Source organism: Centruroides sculpturatus, unplaced genomic scaffold (assembly GCF_000671375.1).
Source record: "Centruroides sculpturatus isolate CEXI.00-Female unplaced genomic scaffold, Cexi_2.0 scaffold1875, whole genome shotgun sequence".
In the NCBI taxonomy this organism is placed as follows: domain Eukaryota; kingdom Metazoa; phylum Arthropoda; class Arachnida; order Scorpiones; family Buthidae; genus Centruroides; species Centruroides sculpturatus.
This window is the reverse complement of record NW_019386012.1, coordinates 757-26,382: the sequence shown is the minus strand read 5'-3', so window position 1 is coordinate 26,382 and position 25,626 is coordinate 757. Positions and strand designations below refer to the sequence as shown.

At 29.1% G+C, this 25,626-nt stretch overlaps 1 protein-coding gene across 8 annotated transcripts in view; it reads right to left on the bottom strand.

Annotated features, from left to right (window-relative positions):
- The window catches only part of LOC111613113 (TELO2-interacting protein 2-like), a 46,049-nt gene extending 20,902 nt beyond the window's left edge, over positions 1 to 25,147 (bottom strand). The window contains exons 1-9 of one of the 8 annotated variants that reach the window (XR_002754718.1): positions 24,922 to 25,146; positions 20,901 to 21,041; positions 20,505 to 20,617; positions 12,615 to 12,697; positions 9,468 to 9,541; positions 9,074 to 9,160; positions 3,886 to 4,013; positions 2,560 to 2,601; positions 152 to 1,648 (exon numbers count right to left, since the gene is read on the bottom strand). Coding sequence is in view for 3 of the 8 variants with exons in the window: in XM_023354433.1 (XP_023210201.1) it covers positions 3,936 to 4,013; positions 9,074 to 9,160; positions 9,468 to 9,541; positions 12,615 to 12,697; positions 20,505 to 20,617; positions 20,901 to 20,999 (534 nt within the window). In the remaining 5 variants the exon portion in view is untranslated. Of the gene's footprint in view, positions 1 to 151; positions 1,649 to 2,441; positions 2,487 to 2,559; positions 2,602 to 3,162; positions 4,014 to 9,073; positions 9,161 to 9,467; positions 9,542 to 12,614; positions 12,698 to 20,504; positions 20,618 to 20,900; positions 21,042 to 24,921 lie in introns of those variants that run through there. The other 7 variants (XR_002754722.1, XR_002754719.1, XR_002754721.1 and 4 more) reach the window with 7 other exon arrangements.
- Between the last annotated feature and the right edge of the window lie 479 nt (positions 25,148 to 25,626).

Below are 25,626 nucleotides of genomic sequence, written 5' to 3'. Positions count from 1 at the left end.
AACAGCAATAGTATAAGCCTATTAATAAACAGTCTTAAACTTTTTAATATGATAATGCTTATGCTCTTTTATTGATATTTTGAATGTAAAGGAATTGCAGTATTTGATTAAGCGAGTAATTAGTAATTTATTCTTTCGGCAAAACTGTCAACTATCTAACGGAACAGAGTGAATTTTTGATGCCTAAGCTACAAATTAAATATATTTTAAACGATATATGTATAAAAAAAAGACAAAAATTAATTAATTTTATTACGAATTGGATCAGTTTTATGTATAAAATCAATATTCGGCAGTGACGAATGCAAACTAATTATAATTAATTCGTATTGGTATCTATCTATAATTTAAAGAGAATTCCGATTATTACAACAGAAAATTGAAATTTTCGGCATTTCTTATTTTAATTGGAAGCAGAAGGGTGAATGACTTCCAAGTTCGTTAAGTCAAAGCCAAGGTGTCCGAAAAATCCGAAAGGACAAAGGATTTTACGCTTAGTCTCAATACCTAAACGTATAGTGAGCGGATCATTACATATAGTCGTCGTCTCTGTATTTATTATCGTCATCAGAAACAAGGCTAGCTTATTTTCTGCTGCCCTTAACTGCGTGTACGGTTAATTAAATTCTAGGAACATAATTCCACCGAGGATGTTACATACCATTTCGAACTTAATAAGGAAATCACTTCCTAATGTTGGGTGTCGGGGATTCCCCGATCGACTGTTTTATCTATCCGAGAATCTTGGAAGCACCTTCGCGGCTCGTTACATTAAAAGCCACCTAACAAATCTTTTCCAAAAAAGGAACGCTTTCCTTCAATTATTCCCCGAGTTTCTTTGAATGTGAACAATACACACTTTATATTTATTGCACTCTAATCCTATTGTAAAATTTTCACAGTAACGAACTAAAAATATAATGATCCGATAAATTTCAGTTCCGGATTCGAGGGTGGACCAAATATGCGCACGAAATCATTCCGAAATTCTTTTCCAAGAAATTAAATTTTATATTGGGATGATATTCCAAGTTTATAATTAAAATACATCGAATTAATGGGCGAAACCCATAAAATGCAATTTATTTCTTGTAATAAATATCACAAGAAATATTTGCATAGATTAATTATCGAAAGTCTCCTTTACATACGAAAAATGGATTTAAAATCCGATTTACTAGAAAACAATATTAAAATTTTACAAAATTAATACTCATTTTTAATTCAACAGCTGAAGTATTTCTTATACAAAAATATTTTAAAATATTAACATTCTGATTAATTTTTCTCTATCAAAAAGAACATATTATTTTGTTCAAATTTTATTTTATGACAAAAACTTTCCACATTTAACTGAGAATATGAACCAATAGGCTACTTATTTGAACTTATTTTTAAAATCAAAATTTGTCTTAATCATTGAACAAAATCAGAAACTTGAGCTATTGCAGTATTCTGTAAACCCTTATTGATACTAGCTAATTTTGTCTTTTGTGTGTTAGTCTGAAGATTGCTTGTTTGCATTTTCTGTTTTTATATTTTTGTTTTTGAAATTTCTTTTTGTGATCCCTTTAGAGGTTGAAACTTATATCTTGAGTACCCTTGATTTAACACATACAGCTTTTTAAAAATGATCCATATATAAATCCTTCAAAAAACAAAATCTTATGTTACTACAAGAAATAATTATTAAATTCAATGGAAAATACAAATAAAATACCTTTCTATAAACTCTAAACTAAAGTACCTTTTACAGTTTATAAAAAGGCATTGTACTTCTGATAGTAATATGTCATTACATCATAAAAGTTTTATTAAAGAACTTTATAGTCCTTATAAACTAAGAATTAAAAATAAAGGAGTAATAACCTTCTCCTTTCTTATTGAAAATTACTTATTACTTGCATAATAAAGATTCTTTATTACAAAAGTGATTACACAAGATTATCCTTGACTATAAATATTAATAGACTGCAAAAAGAATCATTTAAAATATTTAACATCAAATATTCTTAATATTATTAAAAATGAGTAAAACATAACATTAACAGTTATTATTTTAAATTTTTGTTTAAACCATCAACTTTATTTTATTTGTATAAAATTATTTATAACATATAAATTAAATTAAAATTAATTAATTGGACATTTGATAGTTACACAATTCATAAAAATTATTTGTTTAAATCTATAAACAAATTAAAATTGAACAAATAAAAAATTAAAATATTTTACAAAACAGAAATTTTATAATCTTCAGTAGATACTCAAATAAGAACAATCAATAAGTAGTTAATTATTGATTGTTCTTATTCTGAATATTTTATTTTAATGTATTATTATAAATTAAAGTATAATATCACATAAAGAATTAAAAAAAATATAGTAGTACTTTCTCAATAAGAAGAGAATATATTCTATTATCTTCGTTTTACAAACTACTATAATCAAATATTAAATTTTTTATAGAAGAATCATTTCTCATTCTGGAAATTCATTTTTGGAATGTAGACTTATGAAATAATTATTGTTCAAGTTAATACAAATTGTTTCACTTACCAAACTTGCATAAAAATTACTGAGGATGTAGAAATTATATACCTAATAAACATATAATAAATCAAAATCCACTTTTTAACAGCTGAACATAGCTTAATTTTAGCTGTAAATAATTCTGCATTTAGATAAGTTTTAATTTAGCTTAATTAATTAAATTATGAAATTTGGTGTAAAGGTAGATTCTTTTTGCTAAGATTACCACACATTAACATATAAATTGCTTCATCATGTAAATTAAAATATCTTTTTAAAATTAAGAATTGTCTTATGTGATGAGTATAAAATGTGAACCTTTATTGTAAATGGTAAATAAGTAGAACAATGCTTGTAATGATTGCTATGAACCATTATCATAATTCTAGTTGGCTACCTCAAATATCAATAATTCCTTTTAAAACTTAAGTTTAGTAAACTTATTTAACTTATATTAATCTGTGCTAAATTATGAAAGTTTAGCATAAATACTCTCCAACAGCTAAGCTAACACATCAATCATATATTATTGATTCTATATTAAAATAGAATATTAATATAAAATAAGTGATACTATAAGTGTTCATATTAAAATAGAATATTAATATAAAATATGATACTATAAGTGTTGATCCTATTTGGAAGTTTAATAATTGTATTTTTACATTTTATTTTATTTTAGTTTATTTATTCTATTTTTGTAATATTTTCGTTATATTTGGTTTACTTAATTCAATTTCAATATATTACATAAGTTCTAATTTATTATATTTAAATTTGAACCTGGTGTTCAAAGCGTTGTAGATTTGAATGTCTTTAATCTGAAGATGGCCCATAGAGTGGGTTGAAAACGTTTGTTTGGAAGAATAAATGAACTTTCTCAGTAATAAGGTGTGTTGATTGTATAATATCAAAGAATCTGAGTATAAGCAGGAGTGTATTAATATAAAATCATTTTCATTCATTACATCAGTATTAGTAATAAACTGAAAAAATCAAATAATAATCTAGAAATATTTATTTAATTTTAAACAAATAATATAAACTCTTGTGATAAGATTTCTTATATAAGAAATCTTATCACAAGAGTTAAAGGAGAAAGAAAAAATAAAATTCATATTAATCCAATTACATAAAAAAATTTTGTATTTCTTACAAGAAAAATAAATTAAACTAATTCAGAACACAAACAAATAAAAATATTTCAATAAAAAACATTAAACTGATTGCTCCATTTTTTATTTCTATTTAGTAAGAGAGAAGAACTGAACAAAATTACACATAATGTACAACAGTTTCCTATACAAGTGTATCACTCAAATATCTTTCCATAAGACTTAAATAGAAATATACCTTTAAATTACCAGAAGATTTATATCTTGATGAAATTTTTCATATTTATTTTACTCATATTTGTCAAGTGATTTAATCATATCAATGACTGGTAAAGTTGAATCAGTTGGAGCACTCTTTAAAAACACCTACAAAAATATTTAATTACCTTTTATTAAGTACATATTCATATTATAAAAAATTTTTTAACTGTAATGTTAATTACACACTAAATACATATAAAACCAATCAGATTTTGGCTAACTCAGGTTATGTTCTGTATTCGTTACATATGTTAATCACATAGAGAATAGTTTTAAAAGATTAATAAAAACAGACTATTTTAGAAAAAAAATTAGCATTAAAACTTGACATTTCTTTTTTATAACTTATAAATAGTACAGTGTATTTTGCTTTTAATGTATTATGTTGTCAAAAATAATTAGACAATTTATCATACAAACTAGTATGTATGTTAATGGAATTTTCCATATACAATTTTACAAACTTCAAATGCTGTAATTATGAAAGATTGATAAAGTTTATGTGTTTGACAAATTTACACTCCCATTCAAAAAATAAACAGGAAAGTGAAAATCAGGCACAAATCAGAAACTACTGCAGCAATTTATTCAAATTTTACAGTAATATAGAAGAGAATTCTGACTATTGTTAGTGTACAAAAAAAAAGAGTTTTGAATATATCAATATAATGTGACATTCAGAACAAAATTAACAAAAAACTGAACAAAATGACAGGTCATTCTTGTGAATGAAAAATGTTTGTCAATAATGAATACACTTCCACTAATGCAGAGTGCACAACGATGATTCACAACCAATTGTAGTAGCATAAGGTTAAACATATGAATTAATGATTTTGTCCTGATATCTTTGGCTCATTAACAGAGATCAGAATGTCCACTTAAGGAAATCCCAGCCCATACAAGGACATCACCACCAGAAAAAATGCTACTAAATGACATTAATTGGTTGATACTGTGTAACAGTCTCTTCACACAAAAATCTGTCAATCATCTGACTGCAAAGTGAATTGTGACTCATTAGTGAACAGGATATTGCTCCAATTGTCTATACTCTATAGTCCAAGTGACATTCCTTAAACCATTATAAATAGACTGCTCTCAGCCTTGCAGAGAATGAAACACAAATGTTTGCCCTTCATACATAAAAGCCATGTGTGCGCCATCTCCTTACAGTAGTCACAGAGACAGCCTCCTTGTAGCTGCAACAGGGCTTGAACCTAATGTAGGTGCTGTTCACTGAGTATTGAATATGACCAATACTCCAAAACCAATAATACTAAGTAGTGGTCACAAGAAGACTCAATACCAATCTGAGTTTGGCTTTCTGCTTTCTGTTCTGGTGATATGAATTGGGTCCACGGATATGAAATCACAGAATGGTGGAGTCTGAACAATTAAACAACTTCTCCAATAGATTGATTGAATTATAACTTATCAAAGCTTCACCATTTTTGATCATGACCTAAATGTCTTCTTTGGGACATAGTGCACAAACATGGTATTTTGGAATGTCACCATCACATCTATACTTAAAGTACCAAAGCACAGAATAAAACACCTGTTTTTACCAATAGACTGATTTGCATATTTTGAACAGAAACAATATATATTTTATTTGTGTTTGATATTTAAATTTACACTATATGAATACTGGAACTTGTAACCAACCCTTTCAGAACTTTTTTATTTCCAGTAAGGTACTATATTTAGATGCAAAAACAAGCGTTTTCAAATCTCTATCGAGATATGCTTCAGGTTCAATGTTGTTCTAACTTTAGAATGTCCAGAGTTCAAATTTTAAACTGCCAATTAATTCAAGTGTTCAAATTATTTAATATCAAATATTTGGCTATTTATGTCATTCTCCAATATGTAGGCTCATCATCCTCATATTAATTTTTTTGCCTAAAATTCTATGAATAAGATGTCAACATTATTGGGGATCCTTATCATATGCATATTGCCACACATACGATATTGTGTTGTTATCCTTGTAATTTATGCAGTTCACTGCTCTGTTGGCTTTATATTTTTCTAGTTTTTCCAGTACCCTTATGTGATCAGTTTGGAATGACTTCTTTATAAGAGAAGCATTTGATATTTACATCAAAATATACAGGTACCATCCAACAAAATTCACAAATTCACTCCTTACATGAGAATTTGCATTTTCTTCTTATTTTTTGGATGGGACATACTTGATGATCATGTTCAATAATCTAAAGTCAGAAGTATCCAAATGTCATGCATGTTGTTTGCACAGACATTGTTATCCACATATAAAATTCCAAAATATCACTTCTGTAATATAGTCATCAACCATTCCTAGCAAGTTTCTATTCATGACAAAAAACAGACTCCGAAGCCAAATATCATCTCAAGAAAAATATGGTACAAAACATTTAAATTGTGTTGTACTGTATTTAATATTCTTGGATGTGAAACTAAATATGTACTACATATTAAGTCAGGGTAGTTTACCTTCTTTCAATTTCAGGACCAAACTGTACTTTTGAGCTTTAGTAGTAGTAGAAGTTATGAGTATTAGGAAAACAAGACATTTTAAATTCTTGATTATATTACAGAGTATAGCTGGACAACAACTATACATTAATTTCATTCACAACATAATTCAGTAACATAAAACACAGTCAAATATAGCAACTTAATAATTAGTGCTTTCCTCATAAAGTGTCAATGAACACTTACAAATAGACTGTCTCCATAAATACTGAATAAAAAATGCCTGAGCCTATTAATTATTAAATGTACAATTTTGTGTTGTAAATGACATTGTTATCATCAAATTATATGACTTACAAACTTTGAAACTTAAAACTTACATATAAGTTTTAAGTTTCAAAGTTTATTGCACATTATTTATTGCTCATTATTGCACACACAATTCTTATTGTTTAAACTACATCAATTTAGTGCCAATTTCAGAGGTAAATAAATAATGGTGAAAACCAAGGTTTGAATGTACAGCTGTTCAAAACAGCAAATCTACCCATTGTAGGAATACATCAGTCACAAGACTTTTAACAAAGTAAAATATTGATGAATGAGGTATAGAATCAAAAGTCAAATCAAAACACATTGAGAAAGATTTTCCTGTCAAAAGTAACAAAGTCTGAATCTATATCACTGTAAATATGGATGCATGTCCAAAAAATGGCAGTTTTATGTGCAGTATTTTGACAAATGCATCAAAATATGACTGTTTGGCTCCTACAAGGTGCAGAGCAAATGTAAGGATGAGCAGAATACAGCAGTGAAATTCTGCTTCAGCTTACAAAAAAAAAACAGCTGAAGAAGATTATATAATGTTAAAACAGCAATATAGTAAAATTATTCTTTTATGATCCACAACATTTCAATAGTTCAAGTCATTCTCTGAAAACTGAAATTTAGTTTCCAAGCAGATGTTTCAAGAGACAGGTTAATCAGAATATTGACTGAAGAAAACATTAACATTGAATGTCATAATCCAAGATGACTGCCAAATTGATGAATTTAAAAACAGTTAAACATTTTTCCTGAGAATACACTCTACAATTTTGTGTGAGCATCTGAATATGAAATGTTTTGTTCTCAATGGGTTCCTTTCTTTGGCTTCTGATACTTGAGCAAAAGCATATTTGGATGAGTCACCAAAACTTGTAACATCTGATGGCCAAGCTTCCCGTAATAAGTTGTGACTAGTGATGAAATATGGCTACATCATTTCAACCCTGAGAGCAAACAAACCAACAGTATGAAAATAAAAATCATCTCCCACCCAAGGGCAACAAAAGATGAGAGTTATTCTGTCAGTTGGCAAGATAATTAGCACTATTTTCTTTGATTGCCAAAAAGTAATGTACACCCTGACATGTACCACCATTGACAATACTCACAGGACAGTACTGTATGTCATTTCTAGTGCTTATTCACATCCACAAGAAACGTCCCAATCTCCATGCCAATAGTTGGAGGTTGAACCATGACAATGTATCTGCAAACTGTTAACTTTTTTTTAGCTATTATAAACATCTCTTGCATCCCACATCTATCACACAGCTCAGATTTGGACCTTGCAATCTTTCTATTCCCCCACACTAAAGTCAAAGTTACAAGGCATCTCTTTCTTGTCGGCAACAACAATGCTTAATCATTTCTGTTGCAATGATCATTTTTACAGCATTACAGAGAATTCTGAAAAACATCTAAGTATTGACATCTTCAAGAACTGGCAACATAATAACAGAAGTGTATTGAATACCATTAGAAATACTTTGAAAACAACCATAATCACTATTCTTCAGAATAATTATTGGGTGAGGGAAAAAAAATCAGTATTAATTTATTTTGACTGTCCTTGTATTATGTAAACAAACATATACTGGTAGATAGACATAGATACTGTATGTATTACAGCTCTAAGATATATTAGATTCCTAATAACACAGAGAAACTAAATAAAATCTCATCACTATTGTACATTGAAATTCTAAATGTAAAATTTAAAATAAAATAAGTATAGATCANCATTTTTTAAAATACTCAAAATAAGATAAAAAGTACACTATAATAATAATCATAAAATAATAAAATAAAATGTATGTTAAGCTATACAGAATCTATTAATAGTTTTCTTACTATTTTTATAAGATACATTCTATCAAGTACAGGTAGCAAACTTGCAAAAAGTGATAAAGTAATCAACAGTAAAGATGATATAAGATATCTATATAAGAGGATATGTATATCTGCTCTAATATCCAAATTAAGAACCCACTTCTATATTCCTCAATTACCACTAGATTATTCCAAAACGTTTTTATTTCTTGTCTCATGCCCATTGTATAAATGAAGTACAGTAGAGCATCGATTATCAAATCAATTGGAAACTGGGGTTGTGTGGAAAATCGATTTTTTGGATAACCGATTATGTACGAAAAATATATTAGACTAGCCCATGTTGAAATTTGTTCAAATTCTGGCACATCCTTAAACAGGTGACTAAATATCCAGATAGCACAACCATTGGAATAAAGACACATTTGTATGTATTGTCTTAGAAGAATCTTTTTAAAGATTTTTTTGTNATTGTACAAATTAAACATTCTGTACATTATTACAAAAAATATTTAAAAAGATTCTTCTAAAACAATACATACAAATGTGTCTTTATTCCAATCCAGTCCTTTCAAATGCACATTTGAGGAATAAACAATTTCATGGCAGAGTTGACCTTTCTTTACAGGCTGTTCAATAAATAAATGTCAAACAGTTAAAATTTCTCTCTCTGACAATGGCACTTCATATAAAATTAAAAATATACATTTGGTAAAAATATATTCCTCAAATGTGCATTTGAAAGGACTGGATTGGAATAAAGACACATTTGTATGTGTTGTCTTAGAAGAATCTTTTTAAAGATTTTTTTGTAATGATTAATTCATCCTGGCCATATATTTTTACATTCTGTACATTATTTTTGAAGTGAAATATTAAAGGATTTGTTTTTGTTGTTATTTTTTAAAACTTTATTTTAATTGTATTAATACTTACTTCAAATTTTTCAGGACATGCTTTTTTCATATATAATAAACAATTTCTTGCTTCATTCAAAAGTAATGACTTTACTGAAATGCAAATATTAATTTTTAAATAAATAAATCTGTTTTATTAACCTTTAAAATTATTATTAATAACTAAAATATTCTAATAAGTACAGTTCGCTCTTTAATATTAGTACAATAGAATCTAGTTATCATAATTTTATACAGTGTTTTGGGACTGACTGATTAATTATAAATAATCCACTTATTATAATGAAACTTTAGCTATTATCACCAATTGTGATAATTACACTTGGGAACAAATAAGAATTCTTACCAAAATATATATTAAATCTATGTTGTATCCTCAATAAGTCATGTTAGCATACTTGTGAGGTATCATCAGTTACTCCAATAGTCTGTGAGAACTGATAAAAAAATTTTTTTTCCTCACATACAGATAAACATGACAAATACATTTTGGACTGAAGTTTATATTACAATCTTTCTTTAATATCTTCCTGTATATTAAAGATACCATTAATTATTAGAATACAATATGATCTTATGTGAAGAAATTCACTTAAAATAAGTTACTCATACTACAGTCCTTTAAATGATAAAGTACAAATTTCATAAATCTATTAAAAGACTTACTAAAAACATTCTGAATTACATTTTGTTAAATTTAAATATAAATAACTGAACAAAAATATACATAAATATAAATAAATTTATAAAAGTTCTGGTGGAAAGCTTAGCATAAGTGCCTTGTATGCTTAAATTTATTTTATGATGTCTTTAATGACATCACGTCATTTACTACTAATTTGAATACCTTCAGGTAGATTTAACAGATCTTTTGGTGTATATCTATAATTATTAAATTCAATAAGAGATGGCACCTAATGCCTACCTCTACTTCCAAATTAATTAAAATTTAATTATTAATACAGTAGAGCATCATTATCCGAATACCAATCAACCGAAACATCGATTAACCGAAAGCGTTCCAGTCAGCAAATTCAAATTTCCAGAAATTTGAATTTGCTGACTAGAATGCTGTGGCACTGCAATATTTGACTATGTCTTGGGTTCAAATATTATTTTTGTTGGTGTGCATGTTTTAGCTGGCAGCACTGGTGCGACCACAAGAGGGTACTTAAGGATGCACCAGTATTTGAACGAGGCTTTTTTCCTCCCATGTTGAGTGGTGAGTTTTGCTCGTTTTGTGTGGTGTTTTTCTGAGCACTGTGTGTTTGGACATATCGTGCTGAATTGGAATGTTTTTGATACTAGATTAACTTTTAAAATATAATTTTTTTGTTTTTATATTTTTCAATATATTTATTTTATTTGTGCAAAATAAAGAAATAATTTTTAATGATACAATAACCAAGATTATTATTTAAAAAAAAATTTTGTTAGGCTTAACATCGATGCAAATTCAATGCGAAGCAACACACAACAGAGAAAACTTTCAACATTGGATAAATTAATATATTTTTTTGTACAAGATCAGTTGTCCGTAAAATCAGTTATCTGAACAATCCCAGTCCCGAATTGTTTTGGATAATGCTCTACTGTAGTAGAAATAAAAGAGCCTGATTCATTATGTCAATCATCTGGCTTTGACATGGTTTTGAGATGTTTATATGTATATATATATTAGTCATTCATTTTTAGGCTCGACTACTTTTGAAAAAAAGAGTGAATTGCTGAAAGAATGTATATCTATATTATGAAAATAAAAATTTCACACCCCTTATGTCTGTTTTTGCATTATATTAATTTTATTTTATATAAAACTAGTGGGCGTTCTTTACAAATTTCCATGAGGCACGGTTCCTTTGACTTTTTTGTTCCTATCAATATGCTCTACAGCTCTGTTAAAGTCTGAATGGTAAGATTTACCCTCTGAATAAAGAGGTGGCAACCTCCCCAAACCGTAGACCCCTGTACTAACAATAAAGTCAAAGGAACCATACCCCTACTCGTGACCTTCGAGAGATATAAGCCCCTGAAATAATAAATTCCTATTACAAATATACTGAATTATTTATATTGTTATATTGACCAAATGAATAATAAAAATTTATATTGTTAATTTAAATAAGAATTAAAATTGTTAATTTGAATGTTTGAAATATGACACATGATAGGGGCACCTCTAGTGTCCGTTATCAAACAGTTGTGGGACAGATAGATACCCGTCGAATGGGTTATATATATAGATATGATGAAATTGAATTAAAAAATATCAATATAACTATAATTCTAAAAATTTTTAAAAAGTTAAAATGTAGAATACAGTCTCTGAATTAAAATACTCAATCAGTACTAGTTATATGTTTAATTCAATTTTAACTAAATAACAGATCCCATTAAATAATTTAATTTTAAATTTTAAAATATAGTGCTTTTTAGTTTTTAATATGTACAATAATTTAACTATTAATTAAAAAATAATAAAAAGGAGTTATAAACATTAATTTGTCAATTCATTGCCATTTAAAAAAAAACTGATTTTATAATACATTTCATATATAAAATTTAAAAGTTGATGTTCTAATATTCCATATTAATTGTATTCTATTTTGAAACTGTTTATAACTGATGTTCAAAAATGTCAGCTGAGGATTGCCTATACATTAGAATGAAAACATTAGTGTATAAGCAAATAAATGTGTCTCAGCAGTCAAAGGTGTTTAGTGATGATTTTAGTACTTATATATAAATTCTTTTATTTATATATGACTTCTTTTACTTAACTGTGAGAAATAATTATAAATATTGATATATATCATTTAATGAAAATTTCAATTTGTGTCAATATTAATGACATATGGACAATTACGAGAAAAATCTGCAAGCAAGACTACAATAGCTTCAAACAAAACCAAGATAATATCAAGATGCTTAACAAACTGAAAAACTTAAAACTTTGCATATAATGCAAGCATTCACAAAGAAATTTTTATTTTTGCCTTATGTTGTTATGCATGTGTGTGTCACTAGCATATCAAGAAATATATACTTGACACTATTCTGCAGCAAACAGCAGTTAATTTGCAAAATAAAAATGAACAACAAAGTAATTGTTTGAAATGTACTAAATAAATTTGAAATATGAATATAGCATAAATTGCAATCATACCTTCAATAGATATATCTTCTTCTTCTACTTCATATATACAAATAAGAATATTTTTCATAATTTCTTCCCAATGATAAGGTATTCTGAAATAATAATATATCATGTAACAACTGATGGTATCTTAAACTATTAAATATGATGAAATAATTTAGCACTACATATTTTGCTAAAATTGCTATTATCCATTGCAATCAACAACATTTACAGAAATATGTATTTTAAAAATAGTTTTCTCATCAAATAAAAACCTAAATATTGGTAACAAGTTATCACAATTGTAGTGATATCAGACCTTCTCGTCCTCCCTCTCTGGGTGATTTCGTCGGGGCAGATGCAATCCATCCATCGACACACGCTAACGAGAGGCCGTTAAGATCGGGGAAGAAAACGCGGAAAGAAGGAATTTTTCAGAGAGAGGAATTTGAGACACAAGAGGGAAGGGAGTGCAAAGTAGTGGTCCCTGAGAGTGGAATAAAGTTTTTTTGTGGAAATATTGGACTAGTTGATTAATTAGTGAGACGAACTGACGGGGCGGAATCCGCTGATTAAGAAGGGGTTCCCTACATTGGCGCAGCCGACAGGATTGTGAAGTCAGATCGACAAGATTCGATCTGTGAAGAGAGTGATTACGAACCAGAATAAGGAGAATGGATTGAAAACTGAGCAGAGTGGGTAATTGAGCACAGAGCAAAGGTTTGAGGAATATACAAGATTTACACCAGAGAAGAGGTAGGAAAATTTTGTACTTGTCGGAAACGGAATTCACGGCGGAATGCTAAGCGTAAAGGGAGTTAAGAAGGAAGATCTATGGGTCGTGATGGAAGAGCTTTGTGGCACAATAGACGACAATCTGAGAGTATCAGAGTTAAGGGAACTTATTACGAAAAGTGACGATTTTGCTAGTGACCCAGATTTTGTGCTGGAGATTTTGACTTCCACTGTTGTGGAAAGGAAACAGAAGAAGGAACAAGAGAGCCTAAAAAGGGAACAAGAGAGGCTAGAAAGGGAATGACAGCACGAGTTAGATTAACTCGTTTACTATTCAACGCTACTATTCAAAGCAGGGCGAGTAACGAACAGTCTTACGGACAGCCATCCAGGTGATGGGCCCACCAGGAGTATTGAGAAATTGATTACGAGTGTGAAAATGTTAACATTGCCAGTCCCAACTAAGTCCGAAAATTGGAACCTATTTTTGTATCTATAGTGCGAGCGTTCCAATCGAAGAATGTGCCGGAAGAGATAAAAGCGAAGATACTGATCAATATTCTGGGAGAAAAGGCCACAAACATTTTGATTTATATAACCAGAGACAAGTTAAAGGATTACTCAAGCATGAAGAAATTAGTGTTACAAGAATACGAACCGTCCGCCCAATGTTGCCTGGAAAATTTCCGAAGTGCTAGGCCCGACGAGACTCACATGCAATTTATGTCGAGAATAGTGTCGTCTTGGGAATACTATTGCGAGTTGAGGAGAGTGAAGGACTTGGAAACTGCAAAACAATTAATCGTGGCAGACAGATTATTTCAGACGTTGGATGCTGACATAGCGGCCCATATAAGCGTACGTCAGGGCGAGGGGTGGTTTAACCCTATCGATATGGCAACAGAGTGCGACCTATATTTCGAAAGCAAGGGAAAATCTCTAACCGAGACATACAACGAGTTGCAAGGGTTGTGGCGTCTTCCAGAGTGCCAGGGTACTGGCCAGGAGTACGATCCCCCACCACTGAGGAATGAGGGACAGAACGACACAGTAAACTATCATCAGGAAATGAAACAGAGGGAGTGCTTCATCTGTGGATCAACGCAACATATTTCTAGATCCTGCCCGCAGAAGATAAGGGATACACCCTTAAACGATAGTCGCACTCAACCCTCGACCAGTCGGAGATGGAACGACGTCGCGATAGTGGGGAGTGTGAGGTCAGAATACTTTGATGAAAAAACGAGCAGCCATTTGAAGTCAGGCCCTAGTATTCAATGTTTACAATATGTTACGGTCAACATAGGTGGGCAAGATACTGAAGCTATCGTAGATTCAGGCACCCAAGTCCCAGTCTTGCACCCCGAAGATGTTACCAGCTCGAATGACAGGGACTAGGGAACAATAGTTTTGAGCTCAGCGTTTGGGGAGGAGATCAAGGCATAGACAGTAAAGGTCCCTATGGCTATTAAAGACCGTTGCAACCAAACTTTATTACCCCCTCGTAGAAGTCACGGTGGCACTGACTGAGAAATTGAAGGGCCCTCATCTCATGCCGCCCAGTATTCTCAAAGTGTTGGAAGGACAAGCTGGTGTGTACAGACCTCCTCACCTTCGTAATTGTGGGAGTGGAACAGGTAGTTGTGAACCAACTGATTGGGACCGAAACCGGTACTCGGATACGAGTGATCGATATGTAGGTCTTCACGATAAAGCATTGCTTGAGAGAACTGATAGTCATAATAGAAGCTATCTGAGCCAAAAAGATTCTAGTAGTCAGAAATACAGTGACCATGAAGATTTTGGAAATGTAAGCAAGTGAGAAAGCAGTCATAAGTGAGGAGAAGCAGATCTCTCTAATTTTAGAAAAGGATATCTAAAAGTTTGCCCTGATAGCTACATGTCATACATGACAGACAGCGAATGTGATCATAACTGGCGAGGTCCGCATGCTCCAAACGATGCTCCAAGGAACCGCTGTTGCGCCAGCGGGTCCTTGAAGCATCATTTGGATGTAAAAGTACACATCGCAGATGATTCCAGACACATTCACAGAAGTAAAAGTGTCTGGAATCATCGGAAAGGTAGTAGATGTTCCGAGTACAACGACAATCGGAACAGGCAAGATGAACAAAAGACCAATAATTGAAGTAAATATTTAGAGGGTCGAAGTAGGAGGTACGGCTCCAGCGGCCTCCAATCTCGTGGTTATCGTCCGTTCGGCCGTGATCGAGGCAACACAGATCGCATTGCAGTATCAAATAAATACTCATCTTCTGCTGTTGGTTACGAAAGAAACAACTATGATGTTCAATATAAAGGAGACTATGGTGGAAGTTACGGTCCTGCCAACAACTGGTGGGGTAACTGAGAACTTTCGTAACGTGTTGGCGACAAAGGCAGCAGTGGAGCCATTTTGGAGGAATTCACGATACTTCCGGTTCAACAGCATATTTGTGGCATTAAAAGTGATGTTTGTTTCGATGTGTAGTGATGAGAACTAATATAATTTGTGTAAAAGGAAAATTGTGTTGTATATCATCTGTATGAACTTTTTGTATTCAGAAACTAAGTTTTACTGTAACCTTTATTTTGTTCGAAAATTGTAGTTCAGACTCGTGTTTGGGTTAACACCCTAACACTTGTCTTGCGGCGGGGGTGTAGTGATATCGGACCTTCTCGTCCTCCCTCTATGGGGGGGTTTCGTCAGGGCAGACGCGATCCATCCATCGACACACGCTAACGAGGGGCCATTAAGACCGGGGAAGAAAACGTGGGAAGAAGGAATTTTTCAGAAAGAGGAATTCGGGACACAAGAGGGAGAGGGAGTGGTTCCTGAGAGTGGAATAAAGTTTTTTTTGTGGAAATATTGGACTAGTTGATTAATTAGTGAGACGAACAGACGGGGTGGAATCCGCTGATTAAGAATGGGTTCTCTACAACAATATAAAATTAAGTATATTGTGATTACTTGTTACCAATATTTGATCAGTCATCAGCAGATCAAATATCTTACCATCAGCAAGCTGATGGCTTCTACCAGAGTATGAGAAATTTGATCTTTAAAAAGGATTTCGATTTAATTTGATTACTATAAAGATATTGATCTTTGTTATAAATCTTTAGAATGTCTGTATCTGACAATAATTGACTATATGTATTTTTATTTCATTTTCAAGTCAATTAAAGCAATTTATTTCATCATTAACAAATAATTTTCTCTAAGTAAAAACCTTCAGAATAATGTAAAATACTATGACTATATAGGAAAAACATCCACAATACTTCAATGCTTACTGTTAAGCTGACAGAATATCAAAATGATATTTTACACATCAGGTAAAATACCCAATTATCCTATCTGTTTTAAATTTGTAATACTATAAGAAACTTGGCATCATGTTTAAACAAATAAAAATTTATATTTCTGCTAATTAAGAAAGCCACAAATGCTTATTTTGAGATATGTTTTTGACTCTGTTTAAGTCAGCTTCAGCTCTGATACATTAATGAAGAGTATAAAGAACACATTTTTAAAATAAACTAACATAAAAAGAATATTTTTAAAATTAATATAAAAGGAACATGTGTGATACATTTTTTAAAATACTCAAAATAAGATAAAAAGTACACTATAATAATAATCATAAAATAATAAAATAAAATGTATGTTAAGCTATACAGAATCTATTAATAGTTTTCTTACTATTTTTATAAGATACATTCTATCAAGTACAGGTAGCAAACTTGCAAAAAGTGATAAAGTAATCAACAGTAAAGATGATATAAGATATCTATATAAGAGGATATGTATATCTGCTCTAATATCCAAATTAAGAACCCACTTCTATATTCCTCAATTACCACTAGATTATTCCAAAACGTTTTTATTTCTTGTCTCATGCCCATTGTATAAATGAAGTACAGTAGAGCATCGATTATCAAATCAATTGGAAACTGGGGTTGTGTGGAAAATCGATTTTTTGGATAACCGATTATGTACGAAAAATATATTAGACTAGCCCATGTTGAAATTTGTTCAAATTCTGGCACATCCTTAAACAGGTGACTAAATATCCAGATAGCACAACCCGCTCATTGGTCAGCTGAATGACATCAACCCACCGAAATAGGAAATGCTGATCAATTCTGTTTTGCTGATCAAATCTAAGAATTAAGTTATGCCAGAATAGATTATTTCCTTTAGTTGTCATAATATGGAGTGAATATGAAGTGAAAATACAGTATAAGGTTTAGCTTGGAAGTTTTCTTAAATTTATAGGAATAATTTTAAAATGGTTTACTTAATAAATTATTATTATTATTTTATTATTTTTTTTTTTGAACGAATTTTAACTTCATACTTGATCTTTATGCACCTCTGAACCAAATCATACACAATTGATAATTTCAATAGTGTGATAGTGTTTTAAATTTAAATATACATGCACAGATAATAAATAACAGAAAATTTATACTTTGTTACAGATATTATTCATAAAAAGTTCAAAAAAGGATGAAATTTATAATTAAGGCAAGTCGGAATACTTTTTGAATTTGTCGTATGCATTTAATATAGTTAGATGAAACAATAAAATTAAGTAAGTTTTGTATACCTCTGAAAGAGAAAATTTTCACAAATCTTGCTTAACAAATTATAAAGCTTAAATGTAAAAGTTATTGAACAATTTTCAATAATGAATATTCTCCATAGATTACTCTTATCAGAAAAATCTTTTAATGCTTTAGTTGGGATTGATAGTTCTTTCCATCAATAGACAAGACTGTGCTTTTGAATGTCAGTTCAAAATCAGTGTGTTAAGAAACAACACTTTTCAAATTTATAGAAATTTCATATATCTAGTTCCATAATAGATATATCTGTAAATATGTTTAATCAAATCTGTATTACTATTTTTCAAATTAATTAAAAGTATAGAATTCTTGTATAAATTATCGAACAATCAATAATAATGTAAGTATTTAAATTCCTTTGAATGTAATAGTTATATATGTTTTAAATAAGAATTTCCATACATTTCATCATGAAAATTGTTTATCAATATAAGTGTCAGGAAAAAGTAATGTTGCATTTGTATGTAATGTTTTCATAGTAAGCTATTTTTTAAACATTTGTATTTTTTATTTTTTGTTAAAATAATATTACCATACTAATGAATAACTATTTCTAGATGCCTTGTATGTGCTGTATACTGGCTGCGTAGGAAAATATAAAGTGAAGTGACCTGCAGTGTCTATATTTAAGTTTCCACAGGATTTGATTTAAAAAGCAAACCAATAGATTAGTAGAAAAAATAACTTATTAATGTTTTAACAATTATGCATTAAAAAGTATGAATTATGTTTAGGTGATATATATATATAAATTAAATACAAGTTTCTGTATGGTTAAAAATACTGTATGTCTAATAAAGAATGTAAAAAACTTAATTTGCAATTTACATATGTTGTTTCTGATTATTTTAATTATTACAGTAAATGTATAAAAAAAGCTTTATTAAATACAAATCAGATAAAAGTTACTTCTTGATATTTAAAAATGTCTCAACATTAAAATCTTTGTTTAATTGAAAATTTTGCAATAATTTTAACATTAATGTCAATACACACAATCAAGAGCTAGTGAAATTATAAATATGTGCCTTTTATCAAGTTTTAGATGAAATGTCTATAAAAACTATAGTGTCTGCATGCTCTCATAACAACAACAAAACAAACTTTAGGCTAATCGATCAACATTTCCGATATCAGTAGGTTGACGTCATTCTGATGACCAATCACCATGTCGTGCCATCTAGATATTTAGTCACACGTGTCTTTAAGTACCCTCTCATGGTTGTGCCAGCGCTGCCAGTTAAAACATGCACACCAACAAAAATAATATTGGAGTAGCCCAAGACATAGCCAAAGATTGCAGCACCACAACACCAGCGGAAATTTAAATATGCCGACTGGAAAGCTTTCAGTTAATTGATGTTTCGGTTGATCAACATTAGAATAATCGCTGCTCTAATACTAATTTATGTACTAATTTATGCAGGGCCATGGGTGATCAAATAGCATGCTTATTTTAGATTCTATACTTAAAACTCATTTGGATAGACATGCAATTTCTGCAACCTTGTTCAGATACTGATTTTCTTTTATATTTGGGAAACTACACAGTTTGACATCAAACCAAAAGATAAGCCCATTCTAATTCTCCTGCATCACTGGATTGTCTTGTATGAAGTTCTAATAAAAAAAAATTTTAATATTTAAAATTTGTTTATTTTATTATAAAATTAAAACTTTCTTCATATTATTGTGATTATTTAAATCTTTATGAATACGATTGTATTTTGAAATATACTTGTATATACTATATACACTACACCCTCAACGTTCATGAACATCAGTGTTTGGGAATTTGATCATTCATGATTCAAAATTTATGTACTAAAATTTCAACTTTTGTGAAAGGTTTCAACCTTTCAGGAAATGGAAGATTTATGTACTGCTATAAACTAGAGCTGGTAACTGTGCAAACTAGATGTTCTATCAGGCACAATGCTAAAAGATCACTGCTCTCACTCATTCATATGGTGTCTGTCATGTTACAGTTTTGTTTATTTTTTCTTTTTGGCTTAAGTAAAATGACTTTTGCAACACTACAAACAGCAGAACAGAATATTTATTTAATAAAACCATTCATTTTGCTAAAAGTTTTTTAAAACAGCAGTAATACATAAAGTCTTGAAACAATTACAAATTTAACATTGAAAATGGAACTCAAAGTATGAGAATTGTATGTTCATGAAAGATTGCTCAGTCCTAATTAATCACAAACCTAGGAAAGTCAGTGTAAATTTGTTTAAATTAACTTATTTTGAAATTCAACTAGTTTAGTTCAATATCTAAGGACAATAAGAATAATTTTATCACAACTACTAGCTAGCCCTGTATGTTGTGAATTATAATTATTATAATTGAAAACTTAACATCTAAAGACAAGAAATTATTTTATCAATTTTGTTAAATATACAAATATTACAAATTTTACAATTATTATTTTCAAAAACAAACATAAAACTTAAAAAATTTTGTAATTTTGATTAATTTAAAAATATATTACGATACATTAATATGTATATAGTAAAAAAATTAAAACAAATACAATACCTTGGCCAAGCAACAGAAATCAACACTTTTAGTGACAGAAGTGCATTTCTTCTACTCACTTCTTCTGGTCCATCATATATTAATAAGTATTCTAACAACGTTCTTAAAGTTTGCTATTAATATAAAAAATTAATTTAATCATTTTCAATCAAATTAAAATATTTTTCAAAAAACTGACTTTTAAAAATTTAAATAACTAAGTCTACTGACTTAAATAATATTCAATAAAAAAAATCTTATATCAATATCCATATATCACTTAAAATATTGGATATAAAATGACTTGTCATTTCATATTCAATATTAACCCAATAATTTTTCTGAAAATAATAATATAACTTTGAAAATGAATTTCAAATTAGTTCTTTCAGTAAATATCTTAGTTAATTTGCTTACCTTCATATGATAACATACAGCTATTCCCATTGCATTAATATATTCAGGAATATAAGCAGAATATGCTCTTCGAAATAATATTTTTTGTTCATGCTCCATATTCCACAAAAGTTGTCCATATACTTCATCATAACGAGTTGACTAAAAATAAAAATAAAACAATCACTCAAACTGGTAAACTTGATAACAGCAGCAACCAAAACCAAAAATGAGCATAAAAAATAACAGAGCTAATGTTTTCACTTGTGTTAAATGGTCATAATCAGGCTAAATGATGTTGCAGCTGTTAAAACAAAGGGGAATTGCTGTACATGTGTCAAGAGGGGAGGTGATGTATGAAAGAGAGAGGAAGGGGAAGAGGATAGGAAGTTTACAGTTTTGTAGAATCTCATTGTTTTAACTGCTATGGGGTCATTTAGCTCCATTATTTTTTATGCTGGTTTTTGGTTGCTGTTGTTAATTAAATAAATATAAACTAAATAATTCTTTTAGTATGAAGAAATATATCAATAAACTATTAGAAATTGTTAATTATTATTGTGCAATGAAAACTAGTTTATTTTTAAAATTGATGCCTCATTTTGGTGAATTGCTTGAATCAAACAATTCAAAATTTATATATCATATTCCTTACTAACTGTTTTGTCTTATCTACCAGATATGTTTGTTTGGTTAATAACAAATGATATTTTCATTGGTTAATAATAATTTGATTCTTGAGATAAAGTTGTATGTCCTAAATAGAAAATTAAGCTATTACAAAAGTTTTGAAAAATGTTTTCAGTTATATACAATATATATTATCTTCTTAAAATATATAGGATAATGATGGATAATTTAATTAGATGCTTTCTTAGATAGTTTTACTTCATAAAATTTTCAAAAATTCCTTATTTGAAAGCTCTAAATTCAGAATGCAAATATGAGAAAAACAAGTTAAAACAATTATAATGTCATTATGTCAAACTTTTCACACTCAAGTGATTACAAGTTTTGAATACCTAAAATAACTGAAGATGGTTGTTTTGACTGCCATTACTAATTTATTGTTGAAATTGTAGGAAATAGTTTTAAGATATATAGGAATATTCAAAAACAACTAGATTATTATGTACATATGCAAAAAGTTAAGATTCACATCTCATTTGTTTGTTCCTTACTTTAAAGACACCATGCAAGTAATAATTACTTATACTTTTGTAAGTGACTGTGACAATATTTTACAATAGACATTGTCTATTGTCAAATAAAAATGTTGACAGTTGGATGGCCAAGGAATTAAGGTGCCAGCCTACCACTCTGAGAAACTCATGGTCAAAAAAACCTCAGGAATTTTTCATAAGTTGTCTGTCCCAGATATGTTGGACCCCATCTGTTGCCACCTGAGTGCCTCCATTATATCCCTGGCTGAACCCACAACAGGTATTAAACAAAAAGACAAACAAACATTTTCTTGGTACTCATAGGGCAAATAAACAAATAAATAAAAATGTAGCTGTGTCTCTGCAATCTTTCATAGAAGTGATTACTGGCATTAAAATTTTTCATAAGCAATTGGTGCAACTGATCACCTTATATATACTGTATACCATGTTCACCTGCATATAAGACAACCTTGCATATAGGACAAGCTGTGGCTTTAAAAGTCAAAGTAAAGAAAATTAGATTTATTAACACAATTTAATTTTATTTCGTTTAATCATAAATAAAATACCAAATGCACATAAATGCATACATTGTCCTGCAAAAATTACTGGCATTTTAAACTTTAATAAAAAATCTTGTAAAATTGACAACATAATTTGTTCATATAAAGTTGAACAATTGGAAACCTTTCTTGCCAATTCTTAACAGTCGAATCCACTATCTGTCAATTACACTTATCAGTTTCTTCAAATTCTGATTTCAAAATAATCATCTTTTTTTCGTGTGGGAATGGATTAAAACTTATATCAGGCACCTGTGTGATTTTGGAATTTCAAATTGAAATACAATTCAAAAGCTTTGCTTTTCCTATTGCTATTCATCTTTACTCATGACAACACACAATAATGATTGAAATGACACAGAAAAAATACTTTTGTTTTTAAACACTAGAGAATGAGCATTAGGTAAAAAATGCAAACACACGTTTCACAAAATTATTGCAAAAACACAAAGAATTTTTCGCTCACGCATATAAGACAACATAGGATTTTAAAGCAGTGAAAAATGAATTAAATCCTCATATTATTTGTGAGTATATACAGTATTTGTCATAGGCCATCTTGTCAAAGAAGGACATTGTTAGCTGTTTTGTTTTATCATATTCAAAATTTATTGACATTGCTTCTCTCTCTTACAGCTGATTTGAAACTAAGATTTTCTTCACTCAACTTAGAATTTTGTTTTTACATTCTTCAAAATGAGTATATATAAAAAAATAAGTCACTCATAACCTGTTTTAATTAATTGACGTCAAACAATTAGCCAAAATAAATGTACCAACATAATTTAATGTACCCAAAATAGCCAATAATTTGACTGGTCACTTAGCATTAACTTCTTAACTCTTCCAGAGGTTGAAAAATAAAGTTGTTGAGAGGTTTTTTTATCTGATAACTTCTTTACAGATGATCAAGAAATTAACTATTTAATCAGTATGAAATTTTGCTCTCATAATGTTAAACAATCTGTTGTCTATCAAACAGGACTTTTTAATACACTAGAGTGATTCAGATTTCATTCATATTCTTGTGTTTTGCTTATGTTAATCATGTACACAAAATTTACATTTCCTTGAAATATTCCTGTTATTTTGTAAACATATATATGCATTTTGTTCTTTATTATGCAGAATAAGTGATAATCAATTGAAGTTTTGTCCAATTTTATCTTTTTACTTATTAGCCAATCAAATAAATTAAGAAAGATAGCCACAAAATGCATTTTTAATATAATTTGTAAATTTTAAATGAATATTTATTCAAATTTTGATATTCAGATAGCTGATTAACCAAAATACATAAAAGTGGTAATAAAAAATTTCTATTTTACAGTCTTCTTGATTAACAATGTAAAAAGAATTGCAGAATATGGAGAAAGAAGAGAATTAGAGAACAAAAGTATGCCACAAGTGACATGTGAAGTGTTGAGTACTAAACTAATTCTCTGTCTTTTTCCTGTTTTTTTTTTTTTAATTTTTACAAAGTATGACTGACTAGCCCAATTTGTCATTAAGACTCTCAAGTTGATAATAATGTGTAGGCTCTCCTAATTAACAACATAACAACTGCATGTCTATATTATACTAGATATTTCAAACTGTAATGTTATATACCTTATAATATGTTATATTACATAGCTTATATTTATAAATAAGTTTAAATATACCTATCTAGTTTGATAATAACCATGCCTGTTTTTTTTTTTGTTATACTCATATCCACTTTCATCCAATTCTTGATCTTTACATATTTTTAATCATAGAGTTTCTCCTGGTAACTTTGCTATAAGTTCTAACTTCCATATTTATTCCTATAAACAACATATGGCCTAACTTTTTTCAACTGGCAACTGTGTTGTTTATTAGAGGGTTCTTATTTTATTCTTTGGAAATTTGTCCATTTTATGTAAAATGGACAAATTATGAAGACATTTATTGTTTATTTTATTTTACTGAATATTTTTATGCATTATATTTATATGTATTATTGTCATTCTGGCCATTTTATTAATTAATACATTTTTATAATTGTGCTGTCACACTGGAATTTTTTTCATTTTTACAAACTGAGGTGGAGAAGTGGCCTTCAATAAAAGCTGAATTTTACTGTAGAGACTTGTTTTCCTGGAGTTGTGTAAAAAGGATAAATTATGAAGACATGTACTATTTATTCTATTTTATTGAATATTTTCAGTTTTATTTAATTACTAAAAGTGTTCTCATGACTATTATTTATAAAAATTTGGGAATTATGTCTACATTTACATTAATATTTTAAAATACCAAAACAAATTAATTTTCTATAAAAATATTTACTCTGAAATCTACTGAAGAATTCTTTGGATTTCTTTCTTGTCCTGAAAGAAATTTCAATAGGCAAGGATGTAAAATATTTATAACTGGAAGTTCAGCAATATATAAGAGATGTTTCAAGGCATCATATACAACATCAGCTTTTCCATTAAGTTTTAATTCACTAGGAGGCTAAAATAAAAAGTATATATATATATATTAATATACTACTAAATTAAATAATAATAAATAAACTTCTAAATAGCTTTTAAACTGTAAACAAATTGGTTAAGCTCAAATTAGTATATAGTTAAAACACATTAATATAAATTTATCCTAAACTATGAATCTCTAAATTTATCCTAAACTATAGTTACATTCTAACAGAAATGACAACCAGAAATGTATTTATAAAATAATGCCATTATAATTTATACAACACACTTCAGATTATCAGCTTAAAGCTGCTATTTAAATAATAATAATTTTATAAACAAATTATTTTACAATACATTATTATAAATTCTAATATGTATTCATTAATTGTTAATTTAATAATACAATAAAACCTTGATTTAACAGANATGAATACACTGTGTACAGTAATTTACCTGATAAGACAGACCTCAGAAAAATACTTTATGAGAGCTTTTATACTTTTATAAAGCTGTCTATAATGAAAATTAATTAACTAAGGATTTTTTTGCCCTGCCAGGGTGTGGCCGAGTT